General features: G+C 39.4%; 1 protein-coding gene across 1 annotated transcript in view; it reads right to left on the bottom strand.

The window, feature by feature from the left end:
• Positions 1-25,665, bottom strand: part of LOC121948859 (partitioning defective 3 homolog B-like) — a 255,453-nt gene that overhangs the window by 23,655 nt on the left and 206,133 nt on the right. The window contains 1 exon segment of the mRNA XM_042494371.1: positions 6,946-7,022. Coding sequence (XP_042350305.1) covers positions 6,946-7,022 — 77 coding nt within the window.

The raw sequence follows: 25,665 nt of genomic DNA on the forward strand, positions 1-25,665 counted from the left end.
TTTCCAACATGGCTGGTGGCGGCCTGTGCAGCCCACAAGGTGGGCCGGCCCATCTGGTATTCACCAGAATTGCCAGATGGCCGGTGCGAGCCTGCTTCTAGGTCACGATTAGGTGGGCTATATAACAACTATAGATCATTACTTTTTGTGGGTATAAGTTCAAAAAAGGAATAACAGCAGCCTACGCAATTTAACATTGTGTGCTGTAAAGACTTGTGAAATCTGTTAACTTAATAGTTTGGGGTTCACTGTTCCCCCTTTGTTTTATCTCTTTTAGTTTTGTTTTTTTAAATAGGAAGAATAACATAAGAGAAAACAAGTGTGTCTACCAGTGTGTGTGTCTGTGTGTGTGTATAACATAGAGAGAGAATGTGTAAATGGGGCAGTAATGGTGCACACATGGTAGGGGTGCAACCCGCTAATGTTGACCATATATACACTCTGATAGCCATCTACTGACCTCAGAATGACCCAATCTCTCACACACAATCACAAACATACACACTCGCACAGGAGCACACACACAAAGATGCATAATAGGCATGTAAGCATACAAATCACTGAAGTTGTTTCATACAGATTCATGCTTCATTCAGGCCCAAACATTAACACAAATCAGTCAGTGGTCCAAGGCACAAACCATTTAACAGCAACTTTCCAGGTTTGATTCCAGCCAAGAATGTTTGCCTGAATGTCACACACCTCTCTGTCTTTGTTTCAGTCAGCCCCAAGATACTCATAACTATCTAATAAAATGAAAACATGCAGCTTTAATGCATGCTCTCTCGTAGCAAAAAGAAAAGAGAGAAGATTCCAGGCTTAATCCTCAAAAAAGTCCTACAGTGTTTAAAAGCTGGTTTACATGGATAGAGGAATTGGGACACACTCAACAGGGGTCCTTTGTATTGTTATAATAACGCCACTAACAGAAAGTGAGAATGAGGGGGAGAGGAATGGGTAAAATGGTGAAATACAGAGAAGGTGAGATTTGGAGGTTGGGAGAGTTGAAGAGGATGGAGAGGTCATTTGAAGAAGATGACATTGAGAGGAGACCTTGGGTGATTTGAAGTGAAAGGGACAAGCACTGTTGCGTCCTCCTCGCTTTCCTTTTCTATCTTGTCACTGTTGATTTTCCATGAAAAACATTCATTTCTAAGCTCTTGAGGAAAAAATACATAGAGTTAAGAGTTTTATTTCCAGAATTTTGAGTACTGAATGTATGAGCGAGGAGAATAACACGTTGCTGATGGAATAAAATGCTGTGATATAGCAAATACATAAATATTTACCACTATATGATATGAAATGTACATTATTTCATTAAAACAATAATTTTCTTTCAACATATAACAACTATGAGCTTGTTTCGTAAAATGGTGATGTTTAATATATGTTTAATTACTCTGAACGAAAAATGTACCCAAGTGCCTTTGTATCTTTTTTTTTTTAAAGATTATTTTTTTGGCATTTTAGCCTTTCTTAGATAGGGCAGATCAATAGTGTGAAAGGGGGACAAAGAGTGGGGATGACATGCAGCAAAGGTCCTCAAGTGGGAATTGAACATGAGACCGCTGTGGCAAGGACACTGCCTTTATTCATGGGACGCCTGCTTTATCCACTCAGCCACCGACGCCCCAAGTGCCTTTGTTTCATAATATTATCTAATATATATATATATATATATATATATATATATATATATATATATATATATATATATATATATATATATATATATATATATATATATATATATATATATATATATATATATATATATATATATATATATATATAATGACCATAACACTGATTAAAGAGTAGCATAAATATACAAAATATCCTCGACAGACTCCTCTCTATTTCATGCACTGACATTGCTGACAGTTTGCTAGCTAGTGTTTGTGCTTTAGGCAGGGAAACATCATCCACTGCTGGGTCATGTTTTAATTTTAGAGCCATCAAAATCTTGTCTCACACACAGATAGCACACACACACACACACACACACAACACACACAACACACACACACACACACACACACACAAACACTCACACACCGTACCCTGTGCTCCAGTTAACTGACTTCAAGTCAAATATACAGTACCTGACTAAGCAACCCTACAGCTATTTATGGCCTCACTTGGAATAATATATACTCACAAAATACACACATACACAAACATGGTCCCTCCCACACAATGCATACAGGTATACAGGCATGCAGACATTAGATACACACAGCCTGCTAGCTATTTCTGGGCCAGTGGCAAAATAATATGTTTTGATAAGGTCAGCAGCCTGGTTTCCAAACACGATATCTTTCTCTGACTCTGTAGATGCTGAAATATCTCTCGAGTTAATTGACAGCGCAAGAAACATGCAGACAGAAATGCAGGGGCAGGGAGAAGGAAAATAAAGACAGAAGGAGAAAGAGATGAGACCCTTTCACACATAAAATTCCTCAGTAGGCAAACATTTCTGGGTTAATCTATGTATTTAGTAACAGCTTTTTGGCTTTCAGATTGCTGTGTTTATTGTGGGAAACTTTATATTGACTCACTTCAAATATGAGAGTCTGTTATGCATCGGAGTGCAATGTTCACATAATATTTGGCACCAGCCATGTGAGACTATGCAATACAAGGCTGTTTGTACATGCATCTGGAAGGCTGTTTACTGTTATCTCATCCAAGTGAGGAGAGCACTTCTCTAATTTAGAGGTCAGACCAATATCCAGCCATTTCTAAACTAGAATTACCGCCTGGTGGTTGTATGCCTTCGAGCACCAGCCAAGTTGCAGTAGAGTTTATATCCATGTCTGTGAAAATGTGTGTGGTTCACACACATCTTAGACCCCCCAGCACAGAAGAGCTATACAATCAGCAGAGTTTCAAGGTGGACACCAAAGATTAGTGTCACCAATTCAGTATCTGACCAAATGTCTGGCCCTTCTGCTCCTGAGTTAAGACGTAACGGCCAGAACAGTGTTTTTGCAAAACATTATGATGCCACAGTGGTGCTGACCTTTTGAAAATGAAATGTCACAGCTTTATCATTTTATCCTTTCAACATTTGTGTGAAATTCTGCAAAACAAAAATAGCGCATGAAATATGGCCAAAAACATGTTTTGTGAGGTCACAGCAACCTTGAACTTTGACCTTAAACCACAAAATTCTAAACAGTTCATTCTTGAGTTCATGTTTGCACCAAATTTGAGGAAATTTCCTGAAGGCCTTCATGAGAAATCAAGTTCAAGAGAATGAGACAGATGCAAGGTCACAGTGACCTTGACCTTTGATCACAAAATACTATCCAGGTCATTGTTGAGTCAAAGTGGATGTTTGTGCAAAATTTGGAGAACTTCCCTCAAAGTGTTCTTGAATATCGCATTCACAAGAAGAAATTAACTTTTGATAAATGACAACCAAATTCTAACCCAAGTGGATTTTGTGCCAAATTTGAAGAAATTCCCTCAAGGTTTTCTTGTGATAATGCGTTCAGACAGAATGAAATGGATGCAAGGTCACAGTGACCTTTGACCACGAAATCCTTCAGTTGATTGTTGAGTCCAAGTGGACATTTGTGAGTCCAAGAAATTCCCTGAAGGTTTTCTTGAGATATTATGTTAATAAGAGTGAGACAGCCAAGGTCACAGTGACCTTGACCTTTGACCTATGACAACCAAAATATAATCAGTTCATCCTTGAGTCCTAGTGGATGTTGGTGCCAAACCTGAAGAAATTCCCTAAAGGTTTTTCTTGTGATATTGCGTTCAAAAGAATGGGACATATGGAGTTGTACACAGCCCAAAAATATAATGCCTGGAGCCGAGGCTATCGTTGCCCTAAAAAATAGTAAAGCTTGCGTAACATGTAAAGGTCTTAGATCAGCTCTTTAAAATCCAAACATTAAAAGCACCACTTCTTATTCCTGATTTGTATGCTATATGGCAAAGAAATCCCATGTGAGAAAGCTGTTATCAGCACTGTGACTGCTTTAAATCACACCTCAGCCGTGTGGAAAAATGTTTCAGAACTGCTACCAGGTTGTAATAAGGCAGATTATCAGAGTGACTTTTATGGAAAAATGACTCGGGTCCTTTTCAAACACGAGGCCTACATGTAAAATTGGCACAGCATTTTGGGATTACAGTGCATGTCTGTAAGTGGAAACAGAGACAGGGTGTACTGTATGTGAGTGTGCGTGTGTCCAATTTCCCAAGGCTTTTCAGATACCACAGCCAGACCTCAAAACTATCATCACTGTTCTCGCTCCCATCTGCCAAAGTCATCACCCACAGAGACACTCTCCCTCTCTCTCACGCACAAGCATGCACGCACGCACGCACACACACACACACGCAGGCACGCGCACATGCGAGCACACACACACACACACACACACACACACACACACACACACACGAAAGAGGTGTGAAATAGCCATCCCTCACCATTTTAACAGGGGTGGGAACCTGGCTATAAAGTTTCTAACGTTCTAAACTTCTGTCTGTCATTCTACTCATTGACTCTCTCACACACACACAAACAAACATTTGTTGTTGGCTTGTTAGTCTGCTGAGGTGTTGGTTCTCGGAAGCAAAATAAAATGAGGTGAGAAAAAGCTAGTAGCAACTTCACAGAGTTTTTACTGTTGAAGTTCACACTTCTATTTTCACTTGAATAGGTTTTATCTTTAGATACAGTAAGAGTTCACAGTACAGTTATACCGGGCATGTTAAGGGGCTTTACTTAAGTACATTACCACAGTACAATTCATCTATGGAGAATAGTGTGGAAAAAAAAGAAAAATAAGGCACTGTGGAGTTAAAGGAATTAAGAAAGGAGAATAAAAAAATAAATATGATGATGTAAAGATAGTGAAAGAGGGAAGAAAGAAGATAATTAAAGTTGAGGCAGTGTAAGTGGAAAGGTTGCAAATGAAAAATGAGGTGCTAAAGTACACTGTGAGTGACTACACTGTACGTCTTAGACTGAGTTTTTTTCTTTTTTTTTTAATATTGAGACTTATGTTAAAATAGTCAAAAAAAAAAAAAAAAAAGCTGCTGTTTCATGTTCCGAGCTAATTTGGAACAAATATTTAAACACAAACACGAGAAAAAAAATCCTTCAAGAATTGATTAGTACACTCAGGAAGCTGTTATTGTTCCCGTGCTTGCTAACGTTAGTGATATTTCATGCTCTCCTGGGAGGGGAGGAACAAAACGCAGCGGGCAATAGGCTAACGCATGCTGCACAGAGATACTCTTGGTTAAGTTAAGTTCCCTGATTGACTGTCAAGTCTGACCAGAGCTGTCTCGCCTGTGTCCTCTACTCACCTGCCTTCTGGCTTTTCAACTGTCTGAATAATAGAAAAACACACAGTGGAGTGGGCTGCTAAGCTTGACTGAAAAAACATAGTGGTGAATTCCACTGGAGTATAATGGAAAACAAAAATGACACATAAATATGCTGTGCAAAGCCTTCAATGTTGATATTAAATAATCAATTTAAAATGTGTCAGATTTGAAGCAGTTGTTCAGTAGCACTGAAGCAATTTGAAAATGTGCCCAGCATTGAGCAAACAATCTTTACCTCTTAAATCTCTATTAAACACATATTTTAAATGCTATCTTTAACTTTAAAATCCTGTGATGGCAGTCCTGTGACGGACGCAAACATGTGCTTTTACGACACACGGTTCAGTGAGGACCCACTGACACTGAAACATGTCTTAGTGACATCAGCTCATGTTGCTGATTTAAAAAGCAGAAAACAAGCTGCGTTACATGAGCTCAATCCATGACCAAATTCTTATCCATCCTGCACTACTGTATGCATACGATTTTTGTAAACTCTAGTTCTTAAAATCTTCTTATTTTTTTTCTAAAACTCAATAAAGGACTGTTGCAAAAAAACACTTCATTTAAATTTCCCGCCCTTCAATACAACATTAAGAGACCAAACTGTCATGGTTTTTACAACTAAAAGCAAGTTAGATTTAAGACTTTTAAAGATCTTTTAGATACCACTTGGAATTAAATTTAAAACCAACTTGACAATAACTAGTAAATAAAAACATGAACCCACATCAATTACTTTGGGTTCAAGACAAATATTTATTGTGACAAGAAAAATGTTTGGGTTTTTTTGTCTTGTGGTGCAGAAAAGAGAAAACATAACTAGGAAATGTTCTGTGTTTCTCACTCTGCATGTGGGGTTCCACCTCCTTAGTTCTCGATTTATCACTGTTTAAGTTTGAAATAAAATTATAAAAAGTATTTAACTTCATTTATTTATTTGCATAAACCACACCTGTTTTTTGGAATCTGCACTTCCCCATGTTGTTTGGTTACCCTGATCAGTGTGACGTTAATGTGACAGATAATTTGTTTTTTGGTTTTTCTAAATACAGGTTCTAAATTATTTTGAAATTGTAAAAACAAAACAACAAATCAGAAAATCATATTTTCTATGTTTTAAGAATTTAAAAAACTTTTGATGGATTTGTTTAGGCCATTTTTTAACCTATTAAGACTTTAATTTTAGATTAATGTATTCAGTGCCTTTCAAGACTTTTGCCTTTCAAGAATTCTGATCATGGCTGAGGTTTGAAGTTGTAGAGTTAAGCGAACCATGATAATCCACTCATGACAAAAACGGCTGATTGTGCATAAGTCAGAGTAAGTTTTGGTGGGGGAGTTGATCTAAGAGTCAGGGATCAGGTGTCACTCCCTGCCAGAGTGTGTGCTCCCTGGGGAAGGGGATAAGGTCAGTTCCTGGCTGCGACTGAGGCCTCCAGAGACACTCAGAAAGACATGCAGACTACACAAATTTAATTAGAGGCTTCAAAGAGAAAAGGGAGAAAAGATGAGAAGAAGAGTGATATGTGTAGTTAAAAAATAAATTCTCTCATTTGTGGGAAGAAAAAGAAGCCGTACCTTGGTAAGGAGGCGTACTGACGTTCCACTTCTTCATAACGTGGTGCCAAACGATGATCTGTCCCTCTGCCTGGCATCTGGTAAAGAGAGACAGCTTTTTAGTTTTAATTCCAAAGTTTTGATATATTTAAATAAAACTGACTAAATAATATATTCCCATGCCCCAAGTGCTAGAAATGGCAAATTTGTGAGCATAACCATGTGCAGTGCATACCCATAAGCCCTGTTCATTCTGTGTGTGTGTGTGTGTGTGTGTGTGTGTGTGTGTGTGTTTGTGACTGAGTTTCTGTGTGTGTTTGGTGGTAATTTAGGATTGACAAAGGCTAGTTATTAGGGATTTAGAGTTTCGGTCTTCTGAGAGTATTTTTTGGGGGGGTTTAGATGAAGCCTCCATCCTAGATTAGGTTACTTCAAAACAGGACAGAGTTGTCACACACACACACACACACACACACACACACACACACACACACACGCTCTCGCAGAGATTATCCCGGTCTATTCAGTGGGGAGCTTCCAGCTGCCGCGGCGCTCCTTAAAGAAGCCGACTAAACCCCAAACGTCAACAAGCCACATTAACACACTCTCACGCAGACACACACACAAGCCATTTCCTCCCGAAGACACACTGTTGTGAATGAGACTCACTTTAACATAATGTGGGGTGAGAGAGTGAGATATGATTCAGGTGATCAAGCACTGTGACTCTGCATTTGTGCTAAAGTCCAACAATAACAGCAATGCTTGTACACAGGGTAAGCCATATGACACTAATGTCACAATAATTTAGGGCATTTTTTGGGATAGTGATATTCTTGATGATTCAGCAAATCGCTGAAAAATATTTTTGAAAATAGATAAATATTATTGTTTACAAGAGAATGCAATTGCAACAAAATACACGTTATAGTTTTAAATGTCAAATTTTTTCACTTTCAGCCATGTTTCTTGTTGTGACATCACTGACATCTTTACTATTGACATAATGTTTTCAACAAGTTGGAATATCGCCATTATCATGAAATGAATAATTCTTATCATATTAAACGTTTTACCGGCATTTCCATGAATTATATAATATGGCACATCTCTAGTATACAGCATCACACAGTCCCTTCAGGGTCCGTATGATGCTAAGTATGCCATCAAATTTAGTCTATCACACTGTTGCCACTTGTAAAATGGTGCTTTTGTTGATAATACACATCTCTACACTGGTTATATATTACTGTGACAGCTGCTCTTTTTTTCAAAGTAGGGTGTGCCTTTAAATCCAAAAGAAGATAATGGAGGGAGGGTGAAGTGTGTGTGTGAGTATCCCAAGTGATGAAGACAAAAGGTCAGATATTTTATAGAGAACTAGGTTCGTCTTCTCTCCTAAACTCAAGATAATATTGTTAGCGTATAAGGTGCTGAGAATTAGATATTGCAGACCACAGCTTTTCCTTCTCTCTCTCTCTCTCTCCTCTTCTCTTCTCTCTGCATTCCAGGGAAATATGCCAGGAGGCACATAAAACAGATTTGCCGGTCCTGCTTTCTTTTGAACACCTGTCTTTATAGCTCCAATATCTCAGGTAGAGAGACAGCGGGATATTAGGTGAAAATAGAGAGGTGGGGCGTAAGAATGAAAAGGCATTAGACGGGAGAAGAAAGGAGGAAGGAGAGATAGAGCGAATGAGAAGTAAATGAGTTTGAATGAAAGAGGGGCGATATAGAGAGGAGGAGGAATGTTATGAAGCCATTGAGAATTGTCAGAGAGAGAAGAGGGATGAGAGGTGAATTATAAAACAAGGGAGTGAATGGGGTGAAGACGGGGACGATACAGCAGTGAGGTGAGAGGGACATAAACGACACGATTTGAACACGATCTTAAAAGAGGGAACGAGAGATAGCGAGCGGGGCAATGACTGCAACATCCGACGGAGGCTGAGAGGTGAGAGGGATGAGTAAAGGGGTGAAGAAAAAGCAGAGTCATGAATGGAGGAGTGAAGAGAAAATGAATAAGAGAGCGAGGCAGGTTCCAGAGAGATGGAGGAAGGAAGGCAGCTGAAAAATAGTTTTCAGTTCAGTTCACCCCAGAATCAAAATACATATTTTCCTCTTACCTGTTGTGCTATTTATCAGTCTAGATAGTTTTAGTGTGAGTTGCCCATTGTTCAAAATATCAATTGTAGAGATATCTTTTCTTGAATATAATTGAACTAGAAGCCGACCCTGAAAACATTTTAAAAACTGAACAGCAATGCTGCTTTCCAAAAATCAGTTATTCAAGATAATTCACTGACCTTTCTGTGAGCAGTTTCATGAAGGAACTGTTTTCTTTTAACTGAATTAAAACCATCACCTGTTTCACAGAGCAGAAGAAAGCATGCATTTAGGAATGTCCGGATCGGGGCATCTTTTTTGACTAATCAGGATCTGGATCATTTAGTTAACAGAGCCCGATCTGATCCAGTGTTTTATATCAGCTGTCAGACAGGTGTTTTATTTTCATGCACAGCAACACCGAACGCAGCCTCAACCAACACTCAGCTGTTGCTCTCTCCCCTCTGTCAAGCTCCTGTGTGAGTGAGCAGCATCTGAGCCCCAGCCACCACAAAACACCACACACCATAAGCAAAAACGAGATTGTTTATTTACGTTATTTACCGGGGTTAGAGCACTCATTATATTTCATCTCAGTGTGAGAGTCTTGCATTTTGCCTTTTGCAATGTCTTCTGCCCTTTTCGGAGCAGGAACAACAGCGATGCTGAGTTTACTAACAACCTCACTCACCACTCGGCACTGCAAGTGTGCGAGCTCACATGGCTTATGTATTAATGAAGCCTAATCCACCCAAAAGATGCAAGGATGACAAAAACAAATACTCAAGGGAATACAGTTCATTCAGGTAACTGCGACAGAGGCTGCAACGAAGCAGCAAACACTGAACAATAGGCTACTCTCTTAAAGGGACAGACACTCCCCTGAGATAGGCCAAAAAGATAAAAGGGATGGTTTGTCATTTCCTACTTTATTTTGTGAATCAAATAAAAAAAAATGCTAAAATGGCTAACTGCAGAACAATCATTTATTCATACTGACAAGCATATGTTATACATTGAATTGATTTGAATAACATTAAAGATGCCAATTTAAAGTGTGCAGCTGTATTATCTGGAAAAAATAGATGTATCAGATCAGAATTTGGTAACGGCAGACACTTTATATTAAATGACTCAGAATGAATCGGGGGCAAAAAAAAAAAAAAATGATCGAGACATTCCTATGTGCATTTGCTCACTCTACTAAAATGTATTCAGAAACATTGCGCTAGTTTTCTACCTCGTGAGTAAAACCTAATGGCACATTAGCACCATTTTTCAAAAGTCTTTGCACTTTTCTTCTGCACTGAAATTCCAGTTTTATGTGAGGCCCATCTTTATATTGATATAAAAATAATTCTTTAAGGAACAAGTGGTCATTTTTTTCATTGTCAAATCAAAGACCAGCTTTGCATTATTCTGCCTCTCAGTAGCTTCTAACTTCCCTAAAATATCTGTGCCTTTCAGGTAAAGCCCATCGGTTCCTATGAAGACATACATCTTTATTTTACCTTTTAGCCACATGTTAATACACATGTGGTGCACTTGTGAGTATTCAAGGCGGCCATATGTGGGACTGACTTTCGATACAAAGATTATGTTCATAGTAATCAGCAGCATGCAGCATTGTGGTTCATTTATGTGTTTTCAATCATTTTTGTACAACACAACAATATATTTTTGAGGCTTTGACTTCACGGGATTGTTAGAGGGATCAATTTACTGTTGGTTTTGGTCTTTTCATGGGATTTGTGGGCAATAAGGAAAAATACTGAATATTGCTAGATTCTAAAAGCTTAGATCTCAAATCTAATAGGTACAGCCAGACAAGAGTGAGTATATAGTTTGGGTTTGGTGCTCTTCTGCTCAAGTGTGCATGTCTTTGTGTGTTTCCACACACATGGATTAAGAGCAGATTACCGTGTGATGCCACAGACTGAGTAAACACAAACAGATGAGTGTGTAATGAATGTGCATGGAGTGAAGTGAGGAAGTGTATAGAGAGCCAACAAATATCTCTGTGTAACTGCAGAAACACGTGTGTATAGTGCAGGTGAAGAATGGTGATATTCATTGGTATTACTTGATATTTGACAACAACAAAAAACATATTCATTAAGAATATTTCTGACTTTTTATGTAACATATCATTGGGAACCAAACAATGTTGGCAGCATGCCGCCTCAGAGTATGAGTTTAGAAAGCATGCCAGGATCGCAGAAGCAAAAAAGGCATGACATGTAACACAACAGCATCAGCCTCTAGTGTGACATGTTACATACGCGTGGGCAGCACTTTATATTCAATAAAAATGGAATAACATTGCAATAACAAATGGCAGCTGTTTTTCTCCTCTGCTCGGAGGGTAGAAAGCTCCTGAATCTCATTGTTTTCCCAGTTTTTATGCATTTTCAGCTGCTGCTCTTTTTCTGTGAGTTAGCTACCTACTAATGCTAGCTGCTTTAAATCACCCGTTGTTGGTCGCATGCATAACATGCTGTCAAAACATCTCAGCCATCCAACCCACAGTCCTGTCCTACCTGTCCTGGCTGCTACTACCTCTGCTGCAGCTTAAAGGTGGGACAATTCTGCCCCCATTCCACAATTGTACCGTTTGTACAGAGCAGCGAGGTGGCATAACAGCACAATATTCCAGTCTTGACCAGGCATTGTAAAAGGGGCTTTTGTGACACAGCATTTAAAAACAAACATAACGTGAATTCAGCTTTGCACTTAAAAAAACAACACAAGTCTCTTCTGGAAAATTCACATAACGTAAAAATTGACAATCCCCAAAATAGCTCAGCCACAGCAAAAATATCCCCCCAGTTTGTTATTGAGCAGAGCGACTCACCGGCTACGACTATAGCTGCCTGTTTCTGGCTGTGTGTGCAAGTGTGTGTGAGATGTCAGACGTTAACAGTAGATTCTCAGTATTCACAACTGTGGCAGGAGTACAGTGAAGGGCAAAAATTGTGACAGCTGAGCTTTCGTGGGACATACTGTATACACCTTTTTTACCCCTCCCCTCTCACACACACACCCACACACACATACACACACCCACACACACACACACACACACACTAATATAGTACCAATATAATCTGTGCACACAGTCCATCGCCACAACACATAAACAAAACATGCATTTTCTTCTCTGTAAAGTGCAGCTACTGTACACATGCATAGTCACTTTACTGCATGCAGACAAACACACACCTCTCTTTCTCTCCAGGCGCACATCCACACACACACACACACACACACACACACACACACACACACACACACACACACACACACTCATTTAAACACACTCCCTCTCACTCACAGAGGGCTGTGGCAGTAGTGTAGTGCACTGGTTGGGGTAATGGTCTAGTGAAAAACCATTTCACGGCATAGCGAGCAGAGGAGAGGCAGAGAGGAGAACGCAGAAATCAAGCAGAAGAGACTTATACTGAAGGGAGAGGGAGTAGACAGACACACAGAAAGCAACACACACTCACAAACACACTTACATATGGAAGTATACTGATGACAAAAGATTTGAGAGTGCGCAAAAGTAATTCTAAGCACTACTCAGTCTGCAAGGCAACACTGGTGAGTGCAGATTCTTATTAGAGAAGAATGATATTTGAGTGTGTAATCCCGATCATGCACTCGCTTGTTTTCTGAGTCCGCTATCTCAGTTATCTCCAGCTGTTTTGGCAGCATCTGAGCACTTGAGATCACAAGGGGTTGCTTGCCAACCATTTTCGAGCTGCATCAGGACAAACTCACATCGGGATGTCTGGGTCCAGATGTCTTTTTCAAAATCAACACAAGGAAAAAATGTCAGCCGTTAAACGTATTGCTCTTCTGTACGAAGTGATTGGTGACCGGATTAAGGACAACATTTGACTTACACACTTCAGCGCACACCTCTCATTTATTGTGGGTGTTTGGATCTTTGCTTGAACTGTTTTGAATGCAACATAGAGTGGATCAGATCACAGTAAACCACTCCATATCAGACAGCCTTCACATCTGGCACTGAAATGCACTTCGATCGCATTGCATTCGCCCAAAGTGCTTGACCACAGGTGTAAATGCAACCATAATGAAATGTGGACGGATTTTGATCCAATCAGCAGAACCACCTCCAGAGTTGGGCATTGATGCATTGTGACCTCATTGAACACATGGAAGTGTAATATATGATGGCAGAAAAACATAATCGTGTGCGACTGTTCCAAACCAGTAAAATAGCAGCTATTAGCCATTTAGTGAGCTAAGGCACGAGCAACAGAGCAGCAAGAAAGCTTTTGGATCAAATCAAAACAAGACCTAGGCTCTGCTTTCAATTTGGCCCCGTGGAGAACCGCTGCAACTATTTGCATTAGACAGAGCAATCGGATGTTAATCAGATCTAAATATACGCCGGAGATATGTATTAGTACCAAGTGTAGATGTCATCAGGTTAAATTATATCTAGATACAATCTTGATAAGAGGCACATTTTAATGCAAGATGTAAAGGCCATCTCAGAAGGGATGACTGAGTACACAATTATCTGCATCTGATAAATACACTAAATTATCTGTATGCGTGTTGTATCTGGAATGGAGAGAGTTTAAATAAAACTGGGCATGGCTTTAACCAGAAAAGTGTGGGACCTAATCATTAATTGTGATTCTAAGCCTTAAATTGATATGGATTGATCAGAAGTTGCTACATTTATTAGAACTATTGACAAAACAGCCTCAGAATTGGATCATTTTTTAACATGAGTAAGAGATTGAATACAGCTACTCAAATCAGAATTACAGATATTCACACATTATATCTGTATGTTACTGGCTCTAGTAAAAAGTAGAATTTGTACCGGATGCTTGTTTCATGCGAGTATTCAGCTCATCCTTCTATGTCTTGAGCACATTGCATTTCTCACAGCAGCATTCCACGCAGGGGTAAGCTTCCGTAATTGTTTTTCTTTTAAATGCTTAAGGATTTCCCCTGTGAAAATCATTCATAACTGAAAAAGAAGAAATAAGTATACCCTACATTTTGCTCAGAATATCATACTACAAGCAGAGTTTAACAAAAAGCCAACATAGCCACAACAAACTATAGTTAGTCATATAGCTAGTAACTACTTTTAAATTGCGATTTTAGTCATGTAGAGTCAATGTGTTTTGATTTTTCAGACAATACAGATGCTACATACTGCAGCTTTTAAAGTACAGTAGAAAGAAGGGTCTAACAGAAATTCTTGGTGAAATTGAAAAGGTGACGCTATTGTTTGAGTTTGTGCTAAATGAAATCAGACCGGCAAACGTGAGCAGGAGCGGCTTTGATTATAACGAGTGTGAGAATCTGAACTGCCAGCTCAAATGTAGTTACACAATTCCTCTTGCTGCTCAAATCATCTGTTACCCTCATGATTTGGGCCTCCCATGTGTACAAACCTTATTTTGCTATTACATACTTGCGCCTGTGTACTAGCAAATGTTTACTTGCAGACTGAATAATGCTTATATCCATTTTGTGCACGCTGGAATCTTTTGACGTCAATATGCTTCCATACTTGTACAGTCACACACACTGAAGGAGAAGTTCATCTTTCTTCTTTCAACAGACCCTTCAATTTACCCATAAAACACACCACCCTATCACTTTCAGCACTGACACACACTTCTGTCTCTGTCTTACACGCACACACACACACACACACACACACACACACACACACACACACACACACAGTGGCTCAAACGTCCCATCCTATTCACTCGAGCTGTTTCAAGGATTTCAAAGGGATTTAGATCGACATGGAGCATTTGGTAGCTGCATACCGCTTCAATGAGACTACTTAGCCCAAATGTGAAGTGTCTCCCTCTCTCTCTTCCATTTCTCTCTTCAACTGTTTTTGTGCTCCTCTTCAACACTTCTTCATCATTTCCCTCTTCCTCCTCCTCTTCATCCCCCCTTCTGACTCTCTCTCATCTCTCCCTTTCATCCTCTCTCCCTCATTCTCTCCCTCTCTGTGTCCACACCTCATCTTTTCCCTTCATTAAACAACTCTCCTTAAGTGAAATAAAGGGCTCCTCTGAGTACTGTTAAATCTTCACTCTTACTTAAGATCTTTTTTCCCCTCCTACATCCTTCAGGCTGTTATCTTATACCACCTACCTTTCTCCTTCCCATGCATCCATCACTCCTCCCTGAATTCACAACCCTCCCTCTGTGCTCGCTTCCCATTTACTTCCATCTTTCCCCACATCGAGTTCCCTATCGTCTATTGCTGCTCCCGTCCTTCCTCAAATCAATGATGACAAAGAAGAACAGTATAATCTTTATCATTTGCTTCTCTTTCTTCTTTTACCCCCTCCCACTGTTTCTCTTTTCTCCTGTGCAACTGATAGAGAGGGGGAGGGTTCTGTCTTCTACAATTCCTACCATCCATGCATTTCTCTTACTCTCAGTCCATCTCCCATTGTCCTTTTCTCCTTCTGTAAATCGATAGAAAAAGATTTTGCTTCCTTTCTGTCATCCCTCCATCGTGGCCCCCACCCTGCCTCCCACCCTTGTAGAAATCGATGAATAAGGGAAGGCTGGTTCTAATCCGTATCAGTCATATCGTTCTGCTCAGCCAGCACTTTGGACTGACTCAATTAAAACACAGCTCTGAAGAGGCTGCGATTTCTGTGTGTGTGTGTGTGTGTGTGTGTGTGTGTGTGTGTGTGTGTGTGGTATCTGCTGCCTCTGATACTGGTATGCCAATGCATGTGCACGTAAGTGTCAGGAAGCTAGCCTGTGACTGCAAGCACCAAAAGACATTGAATAACCATGCATATGGTAAAAATCTAATTTCTTTTTAACATTAAGTTTACAAGTTGTTGCTACTTTTTACATGTATTTACTGACCATTATTGGAATGGGTGAATAGGTTGTAACATGAATTAAAATGTAATATTTTCTCTGACTTTCTTGGTTGCCTACAGCCTGTGGACTGATATCTATGTAAAAGACTGGGTATGAGTTTTCCAAGAAAACCTAAATGAAGTGACATTATGCCCACTCCCGAGTGCCTCTCTTCAGTTCCCCAAGGAAGCTCAGAAATTGAGTTTGCTGGTACCCACTACAAAACTATTTACGTGATATGCATTTGCAGTGGTGGCCCGGAGATGGACCTTCACTTAGCACTGGGGTTTGCACTTGCAACGCATGGACGAATTGCTAGCTAGCCAACATAGCAAAAGTGTGTTTTCAGTGGTTAACGTCAGCTAATTCATCAATAATTAGGCTGTTTTGCAAATTTTCTTCATCAGCTAACATAACAAGGCAACCAACACCAGATCCATGCAAATCTACAAATTGTGACAATAAACTAAGTAAGTAAGTAAGTGACCAAGCCGGACACTCCCTGCACTTTTGCACATGACACACTACATATGTCATACCATGATAAATTCATCTATGTTTGGATGAGGCAGGACAGGCAACAGTAATTGGGCCTATAGTTAGGTGCAAGGGGAAATTAAACCTGGAACGTCTCCACTAGTGAAAAATAAATAAAACTCCTGATAATATAACTAAACAGGTGTTGCATCAAATTAACTTTTATGAGTTTTTCTACATTAAACTTTCAGCTGACAGAACTTGACTCAAAAGACTCTGTAGCCTTTGAGTATTTCCCCGACTTCTACATTTTTACAGTGTAATGTACATGTTACAATAGCAATGGTGTCCCTAGTGTCTAACACTATGCATGTGGCTCTGTATATGTCTGATCTTAAGACAGTCTCATTCCCTGATGTGATTACAGATTTCCCCCCTCAACCCCTACTGTAGTTATACATATATTAAATTAACAGATACAGTTCAGACAGCACATTTACGATGACACACCCATACAAAATACCAGCCCCCATCTTTCTAATTGTCCTTTTTTTGGAAAAGCCTTCCAGCTTTCAGTCTGGTTTGCCACTTGGTGTAAAAACTGCTCCGGGTTTTTTAAATAATTACAACAACACCTGGCTGTGTGCTATTAGTTGGATTTTTGTCACTGTTCCATTCTTTGTGATTAGATTACTTCACCCCAGGCATACTCTTAATATTTCAGATGAAATGAGAAAGATTTACACACACACACACACGCGCGCACAATCACAAAAAAGGAAATCCATTTACACACAATCCCTCTCTTGATCACACTCTTGCAGCCACATTCTTGATAGATTAATGTTCCTTGTTAATCAAAGATGATATTAGTAATATGTCATTTTAGTCTCTAGTGATGGAGAAAAAAAATCTCGCACCTGTCTTCTGTGTGTGAAGTGTGCTCTGCTTCAGCTTTTTAAATGGCACACACCAGAGAGAAATCTAACACCAGATTTTGTTTTTTTTTCCATTTGGTACCAGATGTCAATTTGTGATTTCCTCTCCTTTATTTTCTCTCCAAACTCACATCACATTTAGCTCATACCCTTTATAAACTCCCTGCCATCCCTGGCCGTGTGCAATGATCTGTGATGCCATCCACTTCCACTCAAGCAGTAAAAAACTAGGAGACAAGGTAAAAGGGGCTCATTCACCTTGTTCTTCCTCCCACACTCCATCTTTCCTTCCCTCCACTTTGCTCCAACCATGCAGACTTCCTTACGTTCATTCACCCCTGCCCTCCACCGCAGCATCCCAGGCTTTATTTAGTCCTCCCACTATAACTCTCCATCCATTCATTTAATGCTATATACCATCCCTCGGTCCATCCGTCCATTCATTCTGGAGAAAGCAGTAATTGCAGCTGCTGGTGAAAAGCCATCCATTTCCACAGGCTAATTACTACAGCCCCTTTACAAAGTAGCACTAAAGGAAAGAGAGTAGACAAGCACACTCACAAGTACATGCTTATTCACATTCACACACAGGTTCACCTCTGCACACACACACACACAGCTATTTTAATGAGACATTTCCGTAGTTCATCATTTTTTTTTACAATGAGTGTGTGTTGACCACACAGAAAGAAGTCAACTGAGTCATGTTCATTGGTAAGATATGCACTGAAAAGAACATACAATTTGGAATTATTTTTTAATTCCTTTTTTTCTATGAATTAAACAAGAGATATAGTGTGTTAATTTATGAGCTTTAGAGGTGCTTGTATGCCAATTTTGTTACCTTTGGACAGATCCAGGCTAACTGTACTCCTGTTTTCAGAAATAATGCCAGGCTGATGCTAACTGGCTGATGGCTGCAGTTTAATATTCAACACAAACACAAGAGAGTGGTATTTATCTTCTCAAAACACTCCGCCAGAAAGCAAATAAGTGTAATGTATTCTTTTAAAGATAAGTATAAAACTAGATATACAGTCCATATTCAGTAAGCTAGCTCAAAATTACATTAGTACAATACAATAGTTTAAAGCGGACCTATTATGTTTTTCAATTCAATTTCAGTTTTATTTATAAAGCCCAATATCATAAATCAAAGATTGCGTCAGAGGGCTTTACAGCATACGACATCCCTCTGTCCTTGGACCCCCACAGCGGATACGAAAAATCGATACGAAAAATAATCACATACACAATCAAATAAACATATGTAAAAGTAAACCCTGTGAGCAAAAAACTCACATAACATAAACTGCTACATGTAGCTGCGTGTCACTGTTGGGCAACAACATGCTGTTGCTGGTCATTTCTCCCTGATTTCAGATCATAATTCTGCTTGATCACGCCTGGTTGTTGCCAAGGATTTATTGTTGATTTTTCACATAAGAAAGAGACATTACACAGTCATTCCCTGGCTGCATGTACACTGTAGCCACATGCTAATGTTAAGGAAACATGTAATCTTGGTTGCTGATGTTGTGAATTTCTCGCCAATTTTGGATCAGATTCCTGCTGGAACATGCCTAGTAGTTATTTTAAGCTTTTATTGGTGAAGTTCAGGGTAGAAGATGGCGCTGTTAACCATCAGTCATTTCCTGGCTGCAAGTACACTTTTTGCACACATGTATTTAAATGCTAACATCAGGGAAATAATAGACTAATTTCAGTTGTTGTAAATACCTCCCCGACTTTGGATCGTATTCCTGATGTTTCCCAGAACACATTTCCTCTATTCTCCATTTCATTCATTCCACGGCTGTAGTGACAGTGCAGAGACGCCGAGATACAGAAGACGCCGAAATACAGAAGACGCCGAAATACAGAAGACCAAGTAACGCTAACCAATCAGACCGGACTGAGCTTTTTTAGAGAGGCTCAGCGAGACAGGCGCTAAAATGGATCCTTCTCAGACAGAGGGTGAATACAGATGTTTCAGCACATACAGTATGAGGAAAGTAAGAGTTTTTGTCCATAAGGGAATGTAAACGTCAGAGTAGACGCCCAAAATACAAGTATGAATCTGACAATGAGCATAATAGGTCCCCTTTATCAAGAAGATAACACTAACCAATTCAGTTATAATAATAATGCTTTGCCTTTTCTTTTCTTGGCTATAGAACCAAAAATGTCTGACTGTAATTCACCAGCTTCACGATCCATCTTTGAGCGAATAAAAATGTGTCTTAGTGGGTGGTGTTTTTGCATGTGTTTACAAAATACAGCACAAGCTATGGGCTGTTTCAAAGTTTCAAAACCAGAAATCTCAGCACCTGGCAGAGTAATCGCTGAGTCATTGCTATTGATCAACCACGCCGTGAAACCTCTGCAGACATACACCATTTTGGTCACTTTATGCTATTGGGCCGTAAAATCTCACTCACTCGGCCCTGCTGAGAGACATGGCCAAAAGAGTGAGGTGATAGACCACAAAAGTGAAAGTCTGCATAGAGGCTGAGAAAGAGAGAAAGACTAAAATAATCACGGGCAAATTTGCTTATTTGTTTACAACACCAAAGAAACAGCAATCATCTTTATTCACAAACCTCTTTCCGCTGAAATGTCAGCGAAGCACTAGAATAAAGGGCTAAGAATTAAGACTGGAGCACAGTTAAATGTCACAGCGCTGTTGAGCCTCTCGTACAATTAAGACCACAGAAGGTCAATCTTCCCCAAAGCACGCAGCTTAGAGCGTCTCCCATGAATACAGCGATTAATACTACTTAATGCAAAGCGTATCCTGTTTATTTAGTGTAGGTTTGGGAGGGAGTTAGGTTTGTGTGTGTGTTTGTATGCATATCAGTACTCAGACCTATCAATCAAATTAAATCCTTTTCTTTTATAAAAATGGCATTTAAAAGTTATCAGGCAGGTGATATTCCAACTCCTGCAGCAGACACACACAAACTTGTTTTTGTCAGTGAGGAGGACAGGGCAGTATTCTCTGGAGACTTAACCTTAACAAAAATAACTACCTGCATAAACCCAACCCTTACCCTAATCCTGAATGTAACCAGAATCCAAGTTTTAACTTGAAACCTTAAGATGATTTCACATCTGTAGTCCAGTTAACTTTTGATCAGGGTCAAGGGAAAAAATTATACATTAATGCCTTTTAGTCCTGTTTGAGTTAAGGTCGAGAGCTCTGTCTGCGCTGCATTCATGGACCCACAATAACCTCCAAATTTAGTGAGGGGACACAGAAAAATACAAAGGGACACATGAATTTAGGAAAAAAACAAAACAAAAGAAAAACCAACTGTAGTCGTGTTTTTTGTGTTTTTGGTTGGTATGCTTCACTGTCACACCACAGACATATACTTTAGAAAATTCTGCACCTTAACCAAATACATTAGGTATGGGGACTAACTATGTGCTTTCTGTGGCCACAAAAAGATTATTAAAAAACACACAAGCGCACACACACACACAAGCGCACACACACACACACACACACACACACACACACACACACACACACACAGACAATGACAAAAAAAAAAATCTGATCCTAAACAGTAAAATAGGAGCTAGCTACTCACTTTTACACTTCAAAATGCTACTTTTTCCTGTGTATATTTTATATATACTTATATATTTTAGGAAAAGAGAGTGAGGAGAGTGAGGGGAAACAGCGAGTGTGGTGGAAGAGAGAGAAATAGAGAGAGAGAGAGAGAGAGAGATGGGGATAAATACATGATAGTAAGAAGGTAGGTAAAGCGATAGCAGAGAGGATAGGATTAGTCTCTGCTGCAAAGCCTTTGGAGAAATACACACAAAACCACACACACAATATTCACACCATACCAAGTGCACATCCATGCTGTGACTTAGACACATATTATACATGCAGTACTAAAAAAATAAATAAAATAAAATAAAAGAGTGAAGACACAAAAAAATCACACATATACTTAAAACCAACACACGCACATACACACACACATATGAAGGTTTATCCAATCTTTAGTGTTCTTAACAGTTAAGCTTGTCCTTGAAAGTGCAAGGTGGGGGGTTGATAAGGGGACAGAAAGAGAGAGAGTCAGGGGTGATGGCATATATAGAGGGACAGAGAGAAGGATGAGGAGAAAGGGAGCCGAAAAAGTGAAGGAAGATAATTTGGTTTCCTCTAAGCCCCCTCCCTGCCACCCAGATAGTATATCCGTCTACCTCTACCCCCTATTCTCCATCTGTGCCGCTCACTCCTCCTCTCTACCCCAAACTTCCCGACTTAAAAAAGTTCCCCTTTGAGGATTAGGGGGAACAAAGAAAGGTGAATTCCAAGGAAGACTCAGGGAAAGGAAGAGCTAGAGAGAGACAGAGATGGACGGGGAAGTGAAGAGAGGTAGGGGCGAAAGGGGAGACAATTTAGCGGACAGAGACGTACAGATGGGAGAGAGGACAGAGGCAGCACAGATGAGAGAGGGGGTAAATTTTTACTCCCTCTTCCATGTTTTCTCATGTCAGCGCCTTAGGTAGGAGAAATCTCTGCTGGGTTTTTATTTGTGGATTCTTGTATTATTTATTTATTTCTCTATGATATCTCAGGAGCAGGACTTAGCATAAGAGCATAAGCACATAAGAGCAGCACAGCCACCTTTCCAATGTGTGTGTGTGTGTGTGTGTGTGTGTGTGTGTGTGTTTGCATGTACAGAATCTGAATGCAGAGTCTAGAAGTTTTTTTGTGTGTGTGTGTGTGTGTGTGTTTGTGTGTGTGTGATTGTGTGACGGCAGGAGCAGGTGGCTACAGTGGCAGGTTAGATGGAGGTGTAATAGGATGAGAGTGACACTTTTTCCGTCTGTCTCCCTCACACACTTTCTTCCTCTTTCAGATGATTGGATCCAGTCGGGGGGTAGTGATGGTTGTGGTGTCTTTTGATTCTATCCTCTATTTCCTCTATTTCTTTTTTTTATCTCTTCTAATCTCATGAAAGTCTTGACCTCTTCTCTCCTATTGTCTCCCTGTGTCATACTGTTCTAGTCTCAACATGTTTTATATCTTGTCCTCTCCATTTTTACGTTGCTCTTTTCCCTTCTCATCGCCACTGTTTTTCTTCCTCTCTGGTTTTCCTGTCATTCTCTCTCCCCCTCCTGTCAGGTAAGACTATGTTACAAAAAAAAACCTTAGTCTACAGGTATGCAAATATTTTTCAAAAAGGATACATGCCCCCTCTCTTAAAAATAAATAAATAATAATAAAAATATCTATCCACACAACCTTCACTTTACATATCTCTGTCCACACTAAAATGCTAAAACAATTTTCAAACCCTCAAAGCTGTCTACCACAGTCTCACCTCGCCCAAAAGGGAGTCAAGTCTACAAGCTAACATGACATTAAAACATAACTACATCAGCTCTTTCACAGGCACAAGTGATGTTCTGGACATCCTAAAGTTTCCTTCCATCTCTCATCCATAACTATCTTCGAAACTGTCTACATCTTCTAGTTTGATGCACCATTCTACATGTCCATATAGATACAAAGTGTTTTAAAAGTTTTAAAAAATCTGCACCATAGAGAGCATTTTTAAATAATCTTCTGTTTAGTGACCTAAAACACAGTTTGCTTGTGGATTATAGGCAAAATGCTTGAGGAAAATATTAAAAATATATACACAGTAAAACAACACTGTTTGTTTTGACTTAAAAAGACTTAAAAAGTGTCCCGGTTGCCTTAAATTTTTAAGTTCACTTAATATGAGAAGACAAGTTGCATCATTAGAGAATAACCTCAACTTGTCCTTCTCAAATTCTTTCAACTTAAAATTTAAGGTAGCCTGGACACTAACGTTTTAAAGTTACCACGCCAGTCTCACTTAATGAGAAACACACAAAGCTCAATTAAATATGTACAAATTCTTAAATTAAGTAGGTGAAAATATCTGTATGAAATGTAATAATACTACTACTACTACTACTACTAATAATAATAATAGTAATAATAATAATACTAATAATAATAATAGTAATAATAATAATAATAATAATACATTTTATTTATAAGCACCTTTCTCAGCACCCAAGGACACTTTACAAGGATAAGAGACAAAATAGCGACTATTAAAGTTATAACAGTGTATAAGTCCAGTATTGAATGTAACATGTTACATGTGCATGTAAGTGAGCAAGGTTTGTTTATGTAGTGCGTATGACTGCGAACATGTTAAAAGGATAAGGTACATTGGGTGCAAGAAAAAAAAGGAAAATGGACAAAGAAGTGTGGAAAAAGGAGGCAATATTTGCTTTTGTGCTGGATAACATGCTGTGGAAAGAGGCAGAAATCCACTTGCTACGCTGAGCTTTTGTTCAGTATGTGGACCTGAATCCATGAACAGATGTGTACACATGTACGGACACACAAACACAGCCCACCGTAAGTTGTTCTTCCCGGGAGGTCTTGCATGAAAAGAAACACACACAAATACACACCACTATGAAGTCTTTAAGGCTTAAATCTTTTCTGACCTATATTGCATGACCCCAGAGAAACCTTATCTGGTTGAAATATAGACTAAATAACAGCTTGTTTGATCCAAGAAGAATGTACATTTTACCTATTTCACAATGTATTTTATATACTTAGGCTGATAAGGTGTGATTATGAGCATATACAGTAGAAAATCTATAGCCTCAAGGAAAATGACTGCATGTTGTACGCAGAAAATTCTCAGAATCCTGACAAAGAGACGAGAAACATCACTGAGCGGTTTTCAATTTGTCTGAAAGCTCTGACTTGGCTGCAGGGTCAGATATTACCCTCAGTATGAGGGTGGATAGTGTCATCTATCAAATAGCCTCCAAGAAATGGAGATGGAAGTTTTCTTGCAGACACAAGCAGTCCGCTGCCGATTGGCCGGGACGTAGACTTAGCTCTAGTCCAGGTGGGGAAGAAACGGGGGGATGGGCAGAGGAGGAGTACAGAATTAGTGAAAGCAGGATGGGTGGAGAAGAAAGAGAAATGTAAGGAGAGAGCGAGACGGGGATTAGAGACCCTCTGAAAGGCAGTCACTTAATTTCCTGGCTAACCTGGCTATGATTATCTCCAGGGTGGGAATGGAATGTTTGATGTCCTGGAACCAGACTAATCCTTGGTGACTAACCTCCACCTCTCATTTCCTTTGGATTAGCTCACTCTGCTACTTAATAAAAAGGTGGATGTGGATAGATATTAACCTACAATGACAGAGAGATAGTGGGAGAAAGACAGTATTTCTTTTTCTGACTACAAAGACTGTTCTTAAAAGTTTAAAAACTCGAAAAACTTCAAATTGTGTTTTCCTGGCAAGGACCTCTTGTGGCTTAGTGAATGATGACTGTTGTCTCTAAGATGCAAAAGTGGAAGTTATTGTGACAAAGAAAGGTGAATTCTTGCTCGCATCTCATCTCCAATCGTAAACATTTTTGACCATTCTCTATCCTTAACTAAGCAGCAGGTGATATGCTTATCTCCCAGTTCAATATAACACTTAGCTGACAATTCAATATGTATCACCATATCAAACGCTGCGATTCTAAAAGTATTGCAACTCGACATTACAATTAATTGCTGTTTTTTTGTTTTTTTTTACTTTTCAAACACTAGGCCGTGGGGCGAGGTTAAATTAACTTTAAGACTATATATTATGCGATATATTTTTTAAAAAAAATGAACATCTTGTGTCAGTTAGTGTCTCTTTTATTTCAGCAGCATCATATACTGCATAGAAAAGTGGTAAATAAACAGACAGCTGATTTGATGGTCCTCTGTTTTTAACTGTTTTTTTCAGGCTAAGCTCTTTGTGATATTGCTGTGTAAATGGTCCCATATTAAATACACTTTACGGTTGCTTACTACATTGCATGTTACATATACAATAGAGTGAATGAAAAATCTATACTTTTTAAAGTAAACTTAGACAGCTACATGCAGCTGTCCTTGCTCAGTGTTCTCCATGCACTGATTTATTTATGGCTGCAGACCCCCAATCATTGTTTTTCTATTAGCCTATTTGTTAATATTTAAAATGGGTAAAATGGTACGCTATTGTTGAGCAGAGCATTGATTAGTTCAGCTCCTCGCCCCACTCTCGCCCTCTCTATGTTTGTCTGACCACGAATAAGACAAAAATCAATCCATCTAGCTTGCTAGCCTCACAGTCCCTCTCCCCAATGGGGGGGGGGTTGCACTGAGCTGGCTCAAGTTACTATACAAGAAGTTGACTGTCCATGTCTTCAGACTGTCTGCCATGACAGGGATATGAAGTCACATGACTGG

Source organism: Plectropomus leopardus, chromosome 10 (genome assembly GCF_008729295.1).
Source record: "Plectropomus leopardus isolate mb chromosome 10, YSFRI_Pleo_2.0, whole genome shotgun sequence".
Taxonomy (NCBI): domain Eukaryota; kingdom Metazoa; phylum Chordata; class Actinopteri; order Perciformes; family Serranidae; genus Plectropomus; species Plectropomus leopardus.